The sequence below is a fragment of the Sinocyclocheilus rhinocerous genome, unplaced genomic scaffold, assembly GCF_001515625.1.
Source record: "Sinocyclocheilus rhinocerous isolate Xijiao unplaced genomic scaffold, SAMN03320098_v1.1 scaffold708, whole genome shotgun sequence".
NCBI lineage: Eukaryota > Metazoa > Chordata > Actinopteri > Cypriniformes > Cyprinidae > Sinocyclocheilus > Sinocyclocheilus rhinocerous.
Genome location: NW_015635523.1, coordinates 2628196 through 2647831, shown reverse-complemented (window position 1 = coordinate 2647831; position 19636 = coordinate 2628196). Strand labels below are relative to the sequence as shown.

Below are 19636 nucleotides of genomic sequence, written 5' to 3'. Positions count from 1 at the left end.
ATATATATATATATATATATATATATATATATATATAATTTTTAAATGCCTCAATAACTAAACACAATAATAGATAGAATTTACCAACACACGCTACCTTAGGGAACACATCACACATTTTTTTAATTTATCACAACGTTTCAGACAGATCAATTGAAACATACAGTCTGAACTAACACCAAAGGCTTCTGAATGCTATTAAAGGTTGTTCATACTGTTATTGAAGTGTAAATCAGAGACACTATTAAAATTATTTCTTTCTTAAAATTCTTCACTAAAATTAATTCTTTAAGTAAGTGTTGCCAAATACTTTATGGTCAAATAAAAAGTACATTAAAATCATTGTAACATACAGTACCACCCGGCTCTACCCCATAGTGCTCATGTGGGTACACAAACCTCTTTCCAGTCCTCTGTCTGCTATTCATATCAACATGCTAAAACTGATATTCCCAGAATTTATCAGGAAAGTAAATATCAGCACTAACATAACCTGATTATCAAATCAAGATTCAAATTAAAGGCAGCCCCTTTAAAACCGCAACACATTGATATGAACCGTACACAGCTGTCACAACGGTAGTGACAGCTCTCGTAATGAATATTTCTAAACATATCCCATTCCTGCAGCCTCTAATTACTACTGGGTTATGAGAGATGCTCGTTCATATATCGCTGTCATACATGCCTATAAGAACTTGACTAAGAGGTGGATGTGGAGAGTACCGCTGAATGTTTCCTTTTCCTTGACTGCAGGGTGTTATCAGGAGGAGGTAATATGTCCGGCGTCGAGTCTGCTGCTTGCTTTCTGTTTATATACGGCTGCTGTTTGTGAATCTGGGATTTAGTGCAAACAGAGGAAAGTGCCTAGATAGCCCATGTGTCTACACTCCTCCCTCAACATGTCCGTCATCACATTTACGGCATTCTAAATGTATGACTATATATGAAATTTTTTTTTTTTTTACAATTACACATAAAACACATATAAAAATTTAATTTATTCCTGTGATGGCAAAGCTGAATTTTCAGCATCATTACTCCAGTCTTCAGTGTCACATGATCCTTCAGAAATCATTCTAATATGCTGATTTGCTGTTCAAGAAACATGTCTTATCATTATCAATGTTGTTTTGTATCATCACATATCATATCACCTCATTTCATATCATGTATTTTTGTGTATATATTGTTATATTTTTTCAGGATTCTTTGATGAATAGAAAGTTTTAAAAATGCATTTTTAAACTGAAATCTTTTGGAACACTATAAATGTCTTTACTGTCACATTTGATCAGTTTAAAGTGCCTTTGTGGAAAACAAATTCTTTAAAAAAAATCAAACAGAACTGTTTTCATGCACATTTTGATGCATAAATATATGCTTATAAACACAATTTAAATTTTCTATACTTACATACAATTAGGTAAATAACTTAAGTTAACACTATTATAAATACAGTATACAGCCTATTAGTCAACTTTAACTCCAGTATATTAAGAATATTATTTAAATAGTCATGCTTTCCAGCATATTTCCGTCTATGCCCCAAGACACTGGGACAGACTCCAGCATCCCCACAACCCTACAGTACATAGGACAAGCAGTTTGGAAAATGAATGGATGGATAATCATGTTTTCCTGGCCGTATGTGATACGAGTGCTCCTCTGGATCCTATGGGCCTTCCCCTAGGGTCGCCTGCCAGATTCCCCTGTTTTTCTAAATCAGTGCTCTTCACACAGGCACTGTAGTGGACAGCTGTTCATGGCTCAGGAGAGGGCAGCCACGAGTTCTGAAGCCAAGACTGTGAACAATATTTTGTGTGACAGCGATATAAAGGTGAGTCAGAGCTGTCAACTGAGTCAACTCAGCAGGAAACATTGAGACCCATCTGCTGGAACTTCAAACACACACACAACTGTGAACAGATCCTCTCATACACACAATCACATACACACAGGCAGAAAATGCAAGATGGGCTCCTCTGGCCTAGGGAAAAAATAAAAACCCTAAGGGAAATCAGATTTTAAACTAGAAATTACAATAAAATAGAGTTAATAGTTCACACAGTTTTTAATTTGACTGTATTTTTGATTAAATAAATGCAGCCTTGGTGAGCATAAGAGACTTATTTCAAAAACATAAAAAATAAAAAATTGAACATACATAAGCAATGTTTGACACATGCCCTAGATGTCAAACTCACACCTGTGCATCACAACATACACACACAGCTGGGCAGAAAAGAAGGGCGAGGGAGAAAGAGGATGAAACAATGAAGAACGGGAATTTAATTCCCCACTATCCAGCGTAACTCAAGTTTATGGCCATTGCCTTGGTGTTTGATAAAAGCTTAAAGTGTCCTAGCCATCACTTCCCTCGGACTGCTCCACGAGAGATGGATTTGTCTGCCCTTAATTCAGCCATGGGCAGAATACACATGATGAACGAGAGAGCTGTGCAATCTCTCTCTCTTTCTTTCTAACAAGGACAAATAGTACCTGTACCCTTCCTGTCTCCAGCTTCCATCTATGGGAAAAGTGTGTGTGCATGCCATTGAGCATGCGTTTAAAGGAATACTTCACCTCCCAAAAAGAAATTCTGTGATTATTTACTTACCCTCATGTGGTTCCAAACCTGTATCACTGAGAATTTTGAAGAATATACAATCCATATCCAATTACAATGAATTGGGAAGCTTCAAAAAGGATGCAAATGCACCATAAAGGTATAATTATATTTAGGTTATCATCTTCAAAAATCTTAGACATTAGACCATTCATGAGAGTGAACGAATCATTCTTTTGAGTCATATCATTTCAATACATCGGTTAGATGAATTAATTTAATGCAGATGTTCACAGCTCCCCGGATCAACAAAGCTACTGTTTGACTTTACAAGTTTTAAAATAAAGTGTATGGACCACTTTTATGAGACATATATTGTGTTTTCTGTGCTTAAAGTTCACCCAAAAAATGAAAACATGCTCACATTTAAGCCATAAAAGATGTAGATGAGTTTGTATCTTCACTGGAACAGATTTGAGGAAATTATATTTTGAGGAGCATTACATTACTTACTCACCCATGGATCCTCTGCAGTGAATGGGTGCCGTCAGAATGAGAGTCCAAACTGCTCATAAAAACATCACAATAGTCCACAAACAATCCACATGAATCTAGTCCATCAATTAATGCCTTGTGAAATGATAATTTGTGTTTTTGTAAAAAACAATCTATCAATAAACCATGGTAATTTTTAAACATGCGGTTTTAAATTTTTGTCTGGTTTGTTAGCTGTGTATGTGGTAAAACTGTTGCTCTTCTGAAAAGCACTTTGGTCAGCCTGGTGGCTGGTGTATATGTGCTCTACAAATAAAATGAACTTGAACTTGAACTTCTGGCCAAAATAATCCATAATAATGTTTCCTACATTGGAAAACGTTTATCCCCTGTTGTCCTCTCACATCAAAATCTACAGACATATTTGTTTAGAACTGATGTGGACTGTTTTTGCTCGTAAGCAGGGCTTGGCCTGTGCAGATTTCTCTCCTGATTCAGACGAGACAACTTTTTCAGTGAAGAAAGCAATATTATGGATAGAGGACCTATATTTTAGCCAGAAGCAATAGGCCTAGTTTGAATTTGTTTATTACTAAAACAATTTTTCACTTCACAAGACGTTAATCTATGGACTGGAGTCATGTGGATTACTTGTGGATTATTGTGCTCTCATGACATTCTTAAAAAAACAATTTAAGTTCCATGAAAAAAAAAAAGAAAACCATAGAGGTTTTGGAATCACATTAGGTTGAGTAAATAATGACAGAATTTTCACTTTTTGGGTGAACTGTTTCTTTAAGTGCACATGGGTGTGTGTTCAATGTAGTGTGTGGCCATCTGATTGCTTGCTCTGTAGTAGCAATTCCTCTGTGTAAACATGCTATAAATACTCATTAGTAAAAACAAGAGGATGCCACAAATGCACACAAACACAAAGAGCAAGAGTGCAACACCTCACAGCAACAATAACAAGAGTGACTAATTTAATTAGCACTATAAAACAAGTCCAAAAAAGCCAGAGCCCGTCCTCTTCTCGTTCATCCTTAATGACAGAATTAATCAGCAGTGTCTTTACACATCTAATCTTAGAGGACACAATCTCAATTACTCTCTCTCTCCCCACTTGGGCACTTTTTGTAAATCAGTCCACACTTTTGTCATTGTGTAATGTCAGAAAGACCCAACAAACCACCAGCCTGCCTGTAAAACCTGGTGTCATATTAATTAACTCCTCTGATTAGATCAGTAATAAGTCTTAGGCTGCTACAGAGACGGCTAATGATCAGCGGCAATTACTCGATTCAAATGAGCTCCGCCTTAATGGAGTCAGATTGTCGCCCCTCTTCTGTTGTTCAGTCATTGTCAGCGAAGACGGACTGGCATTATACGCGGCTTCGAGAAATTAACATGACTGTAGGTTTACATAATCTCAGTACACAATCTAATCATAATTTAATTTTGTAAAGAAATTCATATAAACACTGAAACAAAGAAGCGTCTCAATGAAGTAAACTGTAATTAGATGCAAGTGGAGGTTGAAGTTTTAAGATTACTAACAGAAAATAAAAATTAAAGATGCTTTTGAACTGTTTTTCTCAACCATGTGCTAAAGCACTGTGGAAAATCTTTAGGAAACAAATCACCCAAATACAAGGCCCCCAGTGTTATGTTTTCCTGTTTGAAAAGAGAAAGTTGGACTCACAGGTCGGTGTTTCTTCTTCTTGCTGTGTGTATGGGCCAGGCGAGGGTTGTTCTCCTGGTCAGAGTGGTGGTGCTGGTAGTTGTTGTGGTTGAGTCGGTCCTTGTGCAGGTTCATGCTCAGCCTGTTCGGCACTCGGCCGGGCTTCTTCTTGCGCAGCGGTCCTGCCTGGTTCTGTCTCCGCTCGTGAGGCTTCAGGGTCATGTCCTTCTGTCAAAAACAAACAAACAAAAAAACAGATATGAGCGTATAACACTACTTTTGGATTAAACATTTTGACACATGCCATCAAACTGGAATTTTTTTCTTTTCATAATAAATCTTATGGTGTGAAATTCATTCGTACTGTACGTGTTACTCTATAGGAAAAAAATTAAATAATTATAATATTATGTCAAAATGTAAGAACTTTTAAGCCTCTAAAATGGCTTTTCTGACTACTGACTTAACTAAGGCTCAGTGGGTGAAGACAAAAAGTGTTATAAAAATGATTCAAGATTCAATTAAATTTCAATAAATAAAACCAAGCCTTTCCAGACAGTATTTCCCACTATACACCACCATTCAAAAGTTTGGGCTTAGTAAAATAAAAAATAAAATGAGAAAGAAGAAAAAAGAAAAAAGAAAAAAGCAATTAATATGTTTATTCAGCAAGGGTAAATTCAATTGATCAAAAGTGACAGTAAAAATAGTTATAATAATTTTACTAAAGATTTCAATTTCAAATAAACACTGTTCTTTTGAACTTTCTATTAATCAAAGAATCAAAAAAGAATGCATCATGGTTTCAACCAAAATATTAAGAAGCACAACTGTTTTCAACATTGATAATAATAAGCAATGTTTCTTGAGCAGCAAGTCAGCATATTAGAGTGATTTCTGAAGGATCATGTGACACTGGAAACTGGAGTAATGATGCTGAAAATTCAGGTTTGTCATCACAGGAATAAATTACATTTTAAAATGCACTGAAATAGAAAACTTTAAATTTTAAATTGTAATAATATTTCACAAAATTCAAATTTTACTGTATTTTTGATCAAAGAAATGCAGCCTTGATGAGCAAAAGAGATTCCTTTATAAACATATTACCGACCCCAAATTTTTTAAAGGGATAGTTCACCCAAAAATGAAAACTCTGTCTTTTTTATTTTCTTTGTGCACAAAAAGTGTTCTTGTAGCATAATAAATTTAAGGTTGAACCACTGATGTCACATGGACTATTTTAACAATGTTCTTACTACTGTACCTTTCTAGGCCTTGAATGAGTCAGTTGCATTTCTGTCTATGCACAGACAAAAAGCTCTCAGATTTTATTAAAATATCTTAATTTGTATTCTGAAGATAAACAAATGTCTTACAGATTTGGAAAGACATGAGGGAGAGTAATTAATGACAGAATTTTCATTTTTGGTTAAACTATCCCTTTAACAATAGTGTGCATTCATTTTTACTCTAAAATACGTAAAATAAAGGGAATGAGGGTTATGTAAACGACATGCTATTTCCTGTCGTTAAGGACCATTAATAAACAGCATGAAGGCCATTCCTGCTATATACTGAATGTATTGTTTGTACTAAAACACATTACACAACTTAAGCAGTGCACACTTCAGTAGGCGTATACTTGTCTACCCACAGCAAACACTGTTCTGCCAAGCTGATAAATAGAATAATCTTTACCCCACAGAAAAACAAGCATTTTGATAAAAGGAGTCTGAAATACATCAGAGGAAGCAGAGGAGCAGCGCTCCAGAACTTTCTCATCCACTGAGGACTCTAGACAGGAAGATCAATATTCAATATGACAAAGCTCATCTCTGCAGGGGAGCTGTGTATCTTCACATATCTCTGCTTACAGAAGCAATCAATTACACTATTATACTCCAGCTACAGAGAGATAGATACTTCCCGTGCCAAAACAGTACACTAAAGGAAGGGAAAGTGAGACATTCGATACAGTTCAGAGTAGGAACGCCTACTAGAACCAACAGCACAGTGACTTAGCAACCCTTAGAGATTCAGAATATTTAATGCATGATGAAAATAAAAAAATATATTTAAAAAAAGAACACATTCAAATGCATCACTGTTTCCACAAAAATATTAAGCACAACTGTCTACAACTGTTTCTTGAGCACCAAATCAGCATATTAGAATGATTTCTGAAGGATCATGTGACACTGAAGACATCACAGGAATAAATTACGTTTAATATCAAAATATATAATAAAATATATCAAAATAGAAAACAGCTTTTTTAAATTGTAATATTTCACAATAATGTCTTTACTGTTTTTAATCAAATAACTACAGCCTTGGTAAGGATAAGAGACTTATTTCAAACACATTACTCATTTCAAACGTTTGAAAATTAATGTGTGTGTATTTTCCTATTAAAAATGGGGAATGCTGGGAAAATTTTTGAGTGGTGAAGCATATGAATCCTTGAATCTGAGTTTTGAATTGATTCACTGAAGCTGACAGTTTGAAATGATTCACAAAAACAAATGTGTTTTTGTTTTGCTACTGTAGTTTAAAACATCTCTGTTTTAACGCTTTTCATACGCAAATTACAACATAAGGCATCACAAAACTATTCTAATGACACACTCTGGAAAATAATGTGTTTTTTGAACCTTAAACCGCATAAACACATTTCATTACACCAAATACACAAAATAATGTTCTTTTTAGCAACATCATATGACCCCTTTAAGCAATCTCAATGGCAAAATAAAGTACATTACAACCTTTGTCCAAAAATACAAGACCAGTTACAAAAAAATGGGCAGCAAAGTGCTGTTTTTAATGTAAAAGTAATGATCATACGTTTCTCCACAGGGCCAAGGTTTTCATATCTAACTTCAAAGATGTAGAAGACTGTCCTTTTTATCTTGTTTTCAAGAGCTCAGACATTTTTCTAAAATGACAGCTCCTTTTACGCTCTTCATTTTAAGCTCTGTGCGTGTGTGTGAGTAAAATAATGTTGGTGTGCGATAAAAATGAGTAATGGCTTGTTTCTTCTCTGATTTTGACAGTAGTTTTAAAAGCCTTCAGTTTCATCAGAAAATATGTGTATAAAATTAAACATGAGCAAATGCTTATATACACATCTGTGTGTTTATATTGCATCAACTCAAGCCTCCAGGTGATTAAATTCACCATTTCTCAAACGTCAAGCAAAGTGTTTTGCTGTATCTGATGCAAACCTTCTAATGTGCAAGTGTGTGTGTGTTTGAGAGGAGATATACCATCAGCCCTCATCCGCCTGCGGGACTGATCCATCATGTTAAACTTATGTACCAAATCAGATTATATGCTTCAGAGACATTACATGTTTAATAGCCTTGTTCATGTACTCAGAAACATCAAAAGAACTCTCGGCTGTGCAGACGGAGCATGTCAGGACTGCAAGATACGACAGGCTGATAACCAGCCATCAACTCTTCAGCTCTGATAGAGCACTCTGAGTATTTGTGCTGAGGGACAACCTCTATTCATGCCGTATCTCTCTATTCAGCGATCAGAATCATTCAGACTCAAAAAATCAGGCCGTAGTTGATTCATTTCAGCTGCTTGAGAGGAGAGGTTCCTCTTAAATGACATTCAGACGAGGACGAGGATGTGTTCAGACATACTACTTACTATATTTGAGAGTAAGCAATATGTAGGCATGGAATACTCAAATGAACAGACAAAACTGTGTATCCCACAATGCATTTAACCACTTTTAATGTGCTAAATGACTCTGTGTAATCAAACTGCCAAAGGCTAGGATATCACTCATAATTGCAGTAAAAATACAACAAAATAAAAAATTACTTCAATGAGATATTATATATAAATAGTATGCAGTTGACAATATATTCTGAACAATAATATCTATTAAAAGGAATACCTCATCCGAGAATTAAAAATTGCTCAAAATGTACTTACCTTTAGGCCATCCAAGAGAGGAGTAGATGAGTTTCTTTCTACATTGGAACAGATATGAAGAAATGTCACATTATATCACTTACTAGATGGATCCTCTGCAGTGAATGGGTGCCGTCAGAATGAGTCCAAACAGCTGATAAAAGTATCACAATAATTCACAAGTAACCCACACGTCTCCAGTCTATCAATTAAGGTCTTGTGAAGTAAAAAGCTGGGCGCTTGATGTTTTTATCAGCTGTTTGGACTCTCATTCTGACGGCACCCATTCACTGCAGAGGATCCATTTGTGAACAAGTGATGTCATGCTAAATTTCTCCAAATCTCTTCCCAGAAAAAATAAACTAATCTACATTTTGGATGGCCTGAAATTGTGTAAATTATCAGCAAATTTTCATTTTTGGGTGAACTAAGTATCTAATCTAATTATTTAGATTATCCTTTAACTTCAAAATGCATCCAAGTTTGATCAAAAAGGCCATAAGAGCATACACAATAGGCATTGATGTATGAAGGGAGACTTTAGAGGCTGGAGGAATATGGGGCGGTCTGGAAACTGGCTGAAATGACAGAAAAGCACATGAGATTATAAAGGATATGGAAAGTGAGTTTGTCAAGTATACTGAGCTTGAACTTGAATGGCTTTTCCACAGCAATCACGTCCATGATCACTAGCACTCGAGTATGTGCTGAACCACAGCCAAGGTGGGTCTGGGACCCATAATTCAATGGATGGGCCTAATTCAATGAGCTTTTCTTCTGCAGGAACTACAATGATCTTTCGACAACATGGCAAACTTCATTAATCCATCTGTAAGCACATCTGGCCCTAATGTGCATCTTTCAGTGTGAATTAAGTATAACAACATGTGATGCTGGCAGAGGAAACATTAGAAGTTCACTCTGGGAAAACATCTGACGATAAATTGGGTTTGCTCATCTATACTTGTCTAGTCTATCCTTGGAAAAAACAACAAAACCTACTTTTTTGGTAAAGAGCTCTGTTCTCTCTATTCTAGAAGTAAGAAAACAGTTGTTTTTTCTTTCTGCGCATTTTTGTTCAAAACTCTCATATCTGTCTTCCTTTGCCTGTAGCATTCTTATCGTATAGCACATACTGATAGGACAAAATGTTTATCATTCTAACATTCAGAATGAGTGCCAAAAATGTCAAATAAAGAAAAAAAACCTGCTTTCAAATTCCGCTATGTTAAGACAAAGAGTGGCTTCCATTTCTGAGAAAACTTGTTTTCATTTTTTGTTTTATTTGTATATTTTTTGCAATTTCCCAATAGATTTAGCGAGGTAAACTTTGGATACAAGAACAGCCCTACATCTACCCACAAACACACATAACACACAAGCTCCCTAGAGTTCACTTTGCTGCCTTGCTTTCTAGAAGTTCGTCTTTTGCTGTGGGGACTTAAAAACACCTCTGTACTCTCTCACACACACCATCACTCAAAGGCAGCAGCTTTCATGTGCAAAGTAGGTTTTTACAGTCTACACAGGTTTAATCTTTCATCTCCTTCACCACGAAAATGTATGATGTCTGAACAGAAAGAAAGACACATTCAGACAGACAGACAGACAGACATGCCCCCTCGGATTTATCAGCAAAGCAGATTCTCAATCCAACTTTTTTGAATGCAAAACTTAAATAAAATGGACTAAATCAAAATCAATTAAAAATACTAACATTGTAAACAGTCTAAAAATATTATAATTGTTAAAAGGTTATAAATGTTAAATGTTATAGATGCTGAAGGTTTTTTTCCTACCCCAATGCTGGGTTGAGCCTGTTAATCTGAAAATATTACCCAATTATGAGGTAAAAAATAAGACAGTATTCCTGTAAAAATTAACTACCATAAATCAACTCATTATGTTGAGTTAAATGAACAATACAACATACTAAGTAAAAAAAAACATGGTTGAGTTTGTCCATATTTGACCCATCCATGGGTTGCATGAGTGTAGAAATAACTTTAGTTAACTCAATAGTTAAAGGGATAGTTCACCCAAAAATGAAAAATTCTGTCATTAATTACTCACCCTCATGTCGTTCCAAACCCGTAAGATCTTCATTCATCTTCGGAACACAAATTAAGATATTTTTGATGAAATCCTAAAGCTTTCTGACCCTGCATAGACAGCAATGCAACTGAAATGTTTAAGTCCCAGAAAGGTAGTAAGGGCATCGTTAAAATAGTCCATGTGTCATCAGTGGTTCAACCTTAATTTTATGAAGCCATTAGAAAACTTTTTGTGCGCAAAGAAAACAAAAATAATGACTTTATGCGGCATGGTATTCTCGTGAATATGCGTCGAATATTGAAACGGAAAAGACGACACTGTTGAATAAAGTCATTATTTTTGTTCTCTCTGTGCACAAAAGTATTCTCGTAGCTTCATAAAATTAATGTTGAACCACTGATGTCACAAGGTTCTACTATAGGGTTGTGCCGATAGACGATAGTATCGTGTATTGACGATAGTCAAAGATACCGCATGTGGCTGATGCCTTTGATGATAGCAAGACGATTATTATTATTATTATTATTATTATCATCAGCAGGCTAGGAACATTATCTAATTATTATTAAGGCTTATTTGTTGCATTATATTTCTTTTTCCGCGTTTTTACAGTGTTGCGCGTTATTATAACCAATCACACACGATTATGCTGAGCTTATGAATGCAATGACCAATCAGAGGCGTTCAGATGAGTCATCACCGAAACAGAGGAGTTCCCTCGTTTTCTGTAGCTGCTTTTTGAATAACTAAGGAAATGTAAGCATTATAATTAGTAACTTACGATGTTTCTATTAATTTGTTATCATGTTATCATACAAATTCAGTCATATTAAAAACATTAGGCTGCTTTTAGCCTTACACTGGAGTTGGTTCACTTTCCGGCAATGAAACGAAGTAAATAAATAATTAAATAAATTAGAATGATAATATTGTGTACCGGCGATCTCACAGGCTGACGATAGGACAATATGAAAATTTAGCATATCGCCCAACACTATCTTTCTACATTTCTGGGCCTTGAATGTAGTTTAATTGTAGTTGCGTTGATGTCTATGCAGGGAGAGAAAGCTCTCGGATCCCATAAAAATATCTTAATGTGTGTTCCGAAGATGAACTGACAAAAAAACAAATACATTCAAAATAAAATAAATGAATAATAATAATAATGATAAAAATGTGTGTATAAATTATGGATAAATTTATTTCTACTTATTAGTATAATTATCGCCCAACACTATCTTTCTACATTTCTGGGCCTTGAATGTAGTTTAATTGTAGTTGCGTTGATGTCTATGCAGGGAGAGAAAGCTCTCGGATCCCATAAAAATATCTTAATGTGTGTTCCGAAGATGAACTGACAAAAAAACAAATACATTAAAAATAAAATAAATGAATAATAATAATAATGATAAAAATGTGTGTATAAATTATGGATCAATTTATTTCTACTTATTAGTATAATTATTACATGCATTAGGAACAAACAATATTATAACTAATGTATAATTAACATTAAAATTAGGGTAAACAGTGAAAAATATGTAAGTAATGTAATTTAATGTAAAGAATAAAACATTTTTATTCTTGACTTATCTTGCCTAGGACCAGAAAAAAAGAGAAGACAGACAACATAAAACAGTATGTGACACTATTTATTCTATAGCGTGCTGTTTCTCAACCCGTGATAATAATCTAAGGTATTTTTTCCTCTGCGGTGTGTTGCTAAAACATCCTCCTGATTCATTAGTGACACATATGAGGGCTGTGCTCACTATCCTACAGATGCAGGGGATGCTGACGAGGCAAACAGGAAAACTCCCACTCCCTTTAACCAGCAGTAAATGAGAGAGACAGAAAGAGAACAGCATGGGAGACCTGCACTTCGATCCCATTCCGTGATTAAACCTCTGTTCTACAGCAGAGCCACTCCAGGGATCAGTTTCCCTGCCAAGCGTAACTACACAAGCTTTTGTGAGATGGAGAGAGATTCTGTCCATGGCCTCTCTGTTTTATTAGTCTTATCTGTGGCCCTCAGGGAAGATATTACTTCTTTAGCCCAAAAAAAAGAGAAAGAAATAACGAAAAAACTGCACTAACAGGAAAGCACAAGACATAAAGTGCTGCTTTGAGACGGCGCAAGAAGCAATAGGCTTTTGTGACCAAGCAAGCGCCGATTTAGAAAACATAACACAGCAATTTAGTTCCATTCCAAAGATGGATGGAGGGGGTGAAGTAGATGAAATGAGAGGGACCTGTGCCCTCCACATGAGTGAGTAAACACCACACGTCCATCTGTCTTCTCATTGAGTCAGGCTCTACACTGCAAACACATGCTTTAGCAAGTTTCTGCCTTGTTTTTTTTTCAGAAAATTAAATAAATATTCTGGTGTGAAATGGTGTATGATAGGAATAAAGGCCCGATCACAACAAGTACGATAATTCTAAAGATAACAATGATAACTGTATTATCGTCCACACCAAAGGATGATAGTGTTCTATTCATTATAAGCACGCGCTGCAGTTTTGTCATCTCTTTAAGCAGGATGACTTTTGATTGGCTGTCAATGTTATAATCATTCATAAGTTGAAAGTGTTTCCAATGATATCATTCTTCTGTGTCGTTACCATTACAGAATTCTTTTTAACACTAACTTTAACATTGCAGTTACAGTCCTTTAACCCATTGCCACACTTTTTCTAACCTTAATAAATTATGTTAGATTCATGCTTATAAGGGGAAAAATGCCAATGAGGTAGAAAATAAACTTCTAAAAAATTTCTATAAAAATAAAAGACTGTTCTATTGAACTTTTATCGAATAATTCAATTCTTAAAAAAAAGGTTTTCACAAATTATAAAGCAATACAACTAGTTTCAACATTGATAATAAGACGAAATAAGAAATTTCTTGAGTATTTCTACTGTAGTAATGGCTGCTGAAAATTCATAGGAATAAATTACATTTTAAAATATTAACTTAGTAAACAGTGTTTTTTAAAAAGTAGTAATATTTCACAATATTACTGCTTTTACTGTATTTTTTATTAAATAAATGCAGCCTAGGTGAGCGTAAGAGACTAAACATTAAAAAAATCTTGCAGACTCCCAACTTTTAAACTTCAGTGCGTATATATGCTGTTAAAACACACAAGCACACACACACACTCACTCACTAACTAAGCCACTCGAGGCCATGCATTACACTGATTTTACCATGGCCTCTTGTGACTTATTGCTTTAGTAACAGCAGGGGAGAACAAGCCGATGGCCTTCAAATGCAGGTTAAAAGAAATCAACTCTATTACAACAAAGGTCAACCACCCTCCACCATCCGGCACTCATCAAAGAGAATATTTCATTAGCTCGACTCAATAAGCAATTCGGAGAACGATAAGAGCAGGTTTAAAGATGTAACTAATTAAAGGCCTGGCCTATCTAAAGAGTGTGAATCCTTAGAGGGAAGGGGAAATGAAGACCCCATACAGACCAAAGAGGTCATGCATGGTCGGCATGAAAGGCAAACATCTTGTTCTGAAATCAATCACCATGACAGGAAGGGAGAGGAGCTCGTGCTTTGAAGCCCTCTGCCTCCTTCCGTCCAAGTAATGGAGCTCAATCGCTGACAGATGGAGGGAGTGGCGGGGGGAAGCGAGGGAATGAATAAACGTTGAAGCAGTCTGTGTCCATGGGGGGGAAGCAGGTCATTCACGCTTGGGCAGTTTAAACAGATTCACTGTAACAAAGCTGTTCCTTTAATAGCAGAGATCTGGGCCGAACCGTATTTTCGTCACATTCTACGACACAGAACTTTTTAGAACTAGCTTTTCAAATGGAGCAGGTCATATGGTATTTTAAAGTGTCCTAATATTGTGTTGGAGTCCCCTACAACAGGTTTAAATGCATCTAAGGCATTTAATATTAGAGTTATTTGCCAACGATTTGGAAACGATTCGTTCCAAGCAAGTTCGGAGCAACCCCCTCCCCTTCCATAAGCCTACTCTGCTCTGATTGGTCAGCTGGCCAAGCCTGAGGAGAGCTGGCACAGAGAGGAGTCCTTTAGCAAGTTAGCGAGCGCTACCATTGACAAAGCACCTTTACATAAAACAATAACATAGTGCTCCAATCCGTTCTTATAATAATGACATAAAATACAAAAGCACTTATGGAAGCGAATCGTGCCCACAGCTAAAGTTTAGCTGCTAAACTGTGAACACTTAAAACAATGGTGGATATGTTAGCCGAGTGCTAACGTGACTAACTGATAAAACAATACAGTTTGTAAACCAAAATAATATGTCTACTGTAATGTTTGAAGAACGACAGACAAAAGACGCTCTGTCTTAACTTTTAATCAGAACGCAGAACAGCTGTATCACAGGCGCAGCAGCCTAACTAACTCGCTTGTCTCTCCCGCATTAACCCTATAACTGCCGGTGCAGCAAAATAAACAGCAATTTCACAATGATTATAAAGTCTGTGTGCTACACTACATTCTTTATTATTAAACAAAGTAATTAGAACACCGAACCGTGTGTGGAGAACCGTACGGTTCGATTTTTTTCCGCGAACCATTCCACCCCTAGTGTACATCACATATTAGCACAAAAACTTGATATTTTGAGCACTCAATTGAAAATGTACACATAACGTATCAATCGTACTTACAGGCTGTAGTTCGTAAAGCTTGTTAGTCCAAATTAAGAAGATTAGAAGCCAACGAAGATAAAAGCCAAGCTTAGAGAAGCAGTCCGTGGTAAAATGTCATGCACACAACAAAAGGTTCGAATTGTATTTTTGTGGTATCCTTGAACACTGCGTCTTCTCAACATGATGTAAACACACTAACTAGCGGAAGTGTTTGTGGGCAGGTCAGACTATGCAGATTATGCAAATGTGTTACACAGTGACGTATACCGGTAACAGGCAAAAGAATCGAAAATATGACGACTCGTTAAGGCGATTCAGAATGGACTCTCTCTTTTGAGAGACAATATCTTTATTTATCATGCACTTTTTTGATTAACAACTTTGCAGATTGTTTTCATTTAAGAATAGCTATGTTATAAACGGCAAAAGAGATATTTTTCAAAAACCCATATGACCTGCTCTTTAAACAAATGTTCACCAGGGGTCGTATTAGGGAAACATCCTAACCCAGAATCCTATCTTATCTGTTTAGTAACATGAGGATTTCAGTTATAATCTCATTTAGAACATCCTAATTTATGACTTAAAGGGACAGTTAAACTAAAATTGAAAATTCTGTAATAAACTTACCCTCATGTCATTCCTATGGAATCTTGTTTCCACCCCAGCATTAAAGTGCACCCCGATTACCTATTTAAAAAGGTAATTGCAACTTTTTTTCTTTTTTTTTTCAGAATTTGAAGATATAAAATCAGATATAAATGTGCAATTTTGAGAAGAAAAGTTGGAATTGTAAGATTTATACGCAATTGTGAAAAAAAAAATTCCAAAGATATAAAAAGTCACAACCATTGCTGCATCCCAATTTGCCTACATATACTATGCCCTAAAAGTAGCCTATGTACTCTTTTTGTAAGGAAACAGTACATACTTTTGAGTATGTAGAAGAATAGTAGGCAAGCTTAGTAGGCAAAACATACTACTTCGTCATAACTGCATCTTTAATGGACACTCTGTTGCTTAGTTACATGCATTCTGTCACTGTTTAAACTGCACTGTCAATCATCTTATCATGAACATTATCTTATTCTTAACTATGAATATTTTTTTCAGAATTTCAAATCTATATCTCGCAATTCTGAGATGATAATAATAATAATAATAATAATAATAATAACAATAAAAATATTTTTTTCATGGAGGAAACGGGATTCCATTCGTTCCAAAACTGTGTGACTTTATTTGTATGGAACATAAAATAATATTGTTAAAAATACCTTAGTGTTTTAAACCATGCATACTGCAGCATGATAGACGATTCTAAAACAAACAATATGCAGTCTGGAGTTTCTTTAGTGTGGTTGTTTTGTGTACTAAATGATTAGCAAAGTGCTCTCCTGTGGTTCTAAGCCATACAATCAAACCACAAGATGAGAAGCATCAAAGAGCAACTCAAGAGCACATCAAAAGCCGCCAAACAGGTTGCTTCGTGAGAGTTGGCTTTTATGTTATGAGAGGGCAAAGTCTTTTAATTAAATTCACACGAGACAAAAGAATCAATTGGTCCGAGAGCAACGTCTGGATTTAGTCCAGGCAATTAACATGATTATAATAGTCATTTAATTCTACGGGATAAAACACTTTTCCAACAGCTGGCTTCAGCCAGTTTTTCAACATCAGAATGACAAATAAGGGAAAACTCAAAAGGGGCTCTGGGGGTAATTATTAAAAATGTAATAGCTTTATAACTGATGAGTACAAAATGATATGAATAATTGTTCATGGCTTTAATGTTGAACCCCAACCTATGCTAGACACTGCAATGAGTTCACACGAGGCCTATTTCAGTGTTTGTACTGCATATAAAATAGTAATTTAGTTAAATAAGTTAAATTTAGTTAAATAGGTCAAATAAAGTGTACACTACTACAGCCCATTACGACAACAAATGCATTATGAAAGAATTTTATTTTTGAAAGGAGTCTACAAAAATACAATAAAAATAGTAATGTTGTGAAATATTATTATAATTTAAAATATTTATTCCTGCGATGCAAAGCTGAATTTTCAGCATCGTTACTTACAGCGTCATATGATCCTTCAGAAATCATTTTAATATGCTGATTTGAACATTTCTTATTATCATCAATGTTGAAAACAGTTGTGCAGCTTAATATTTCTGGGGAAAACAAGATCCTTTTTTTTTTTTTTTAGAATTCTTTGTTTAAAGATTTCAAAAGAGCAGCATTTGTTTAAAATAGAAAAGTTTTGTTTATAAACGTCTTTACTGTCAGTTTTGATTAATTCATTCATTCCTGAAAAAAAGTATACAATTCTTTAAAAAAGAAGTAGCAACAACTGCCTTCTTTTAAAAAATTATTCTGTATGAATGAGACAATAAATAATTCACTCAGTCGAATTGATTGAAACACTAATTCTTACAATAAAATAAGCGACTGTCTTTATGAATCACTGACTCATTCAATCAAGTGATTTGTTTATAAACACTTGTTCATTTAGGATATTGCTGAAATATTTACAGTATAAACAACAGTATAACAATTAATGCTATGCTCTTCCGTATTACATCAAAGCCTTAAACAGTAGTAGTATGTGGTGCAGTAATTTGTAGTGTATTAAACTGTACATATAATGTTAAGTAGGCTATAGTAAGTAAGTATAGTGTGACAGTATACAATGCGCAATGGGTTTTTACTGTAGTGTAGCAGACTGTGTATTGTTAGTGAACAGAGTGTGTGTTGTAGACAGCATGTTAGTGGTGTATTCTAGTGCTGAGTAAGGCTGCAATATGAACAATGTTCTCACCGAGGGCTCGTCCATTCACTGTGACACATGACCTGATACTTCACCCGCAGGCTAACAACACCCGCACACACAATGTTACAAAGGCTTCTGAAGAAGAGCTCTGCTCCCCACTTATTACACACTCTCTCTATCAGTTTACCCTTTTAACCTATGGCTTTCTCTCCCTATCTCTCTAGCTGCAGTGACTCATGGGCAGTAATCCACACTAACGCCTCAGGAGTGCTGAGGTTCATTACACGTTCAAACACTCCACTAAACACACTAGATCCTGCAGTCTGTTTTAAGATGGTGTGCTTTTTATGCTGATGTCAAATCAATAAAAAAGGCAGCCCATCGGTCAGCAAATTGTTCGATACACACCATCACTGGTTTATGCTGTGATCATTGTTTATGCTCACCATTGTTCTATTCTTCTCCAGAGAAGTCACAGGTTTTTGTCTGGATGTTGAAATCTAGATGTTTTGAAACCTTTGGCAACACAGGCAGGTGTGAATATGCACTTATGCTGCCCAAAAAAGCTGTATAGGGAGACAGCTCAACTGAGTTTTGAATCACAATCCAACCCAATAAAAGCAAACTGTCACCACTTTGAACTTAAAGACCAATTCAGTAAAAAATGCATTGCTTTTGCATGTGGATTTTAACACTGCTACCCGCAATTCAGATGTTATTTGCACTGTACCATGAAACACATGTACATTTCAATGTACATTTTATTATAGGTTGTGCCTTGTTCACCAAAGTCTGCAGTATTTGCTGTGGAAACTAGTCATTAAATTAGGACCTAAAATCAAAATCTCGATTAACCGAACATTTTACCTCGATTACGATTAATGAATGATTGTTTTATTCATATTTCACTGACAAGGTTTGTACTGTAAATATGCTCAACTATCAAGGGTGGGATATTTTTTTCTAATTAAAGAGTGCATTTCTTATCTTTGTGATTTAATTGAAGGAAACAAACTATGGTTATTCATTGCATTTTTCGAACAATTTAAATCAAAGCTCACATTTCTTGAAAGGAAAACGTCTCATGAAAAAAAGTCACATTTCAGGTTGAATGTAAAAAGGTTATTTTCACACTGCTTTGGTTGCTCAGATGACTCGGCGTTCAAGTTCTATGTTGCTTCCATGCCGCTGTCTGGACGGAGTCACGTGATTTTTAGTCAATTTTTTTAATTAAAGGGGTCATATGATGCTGCTAAAAAGAACATTATTTTGTGTATTTGGTGTAATGAAATGTGTTTATGCGGTTTAAGGTTAAAAAAACACATTATTTTCCACATACTGTACATTATTGTTTCTCCTCTATGCCCCGCCTTTCTGAAACGCGTCGATTTTTACAAAACTAATCGGTCTGAAAAGCGAGGTGTGCTCTGATTGACCAGCTATCCAGTGCGTTGTGATTGACCGAATACCTCAAG

The 19636-nt window shown here is 35.5% G+C and overlaps 1 protein-coding gene across 1 annotated transcript in view; it reads right to left on the bottom strand.

The window, feature by feature from the left end:
- LOC107747043 (autism susceptibility gene 2 protein-like) overlaps nucleotides 1-19636 on the bottom strand; it is a gene marked incomplete at its 3' end in the record, with an annotated part of 374875 nt that overhangs the window by 281189 nt on the left and 74050 nt on the right. Inside the window, exon 3 of the mRNA XM_016561457.1 lies at nucleotides 4767-4973. Coding sequence (XP_016416943.1) covers nucleotides 4767-4973 — 207 coding nt within the window. The remainder of the gene's footprint in view (nucleotides 1-4766; nucleotides 4974-19636) is intronic.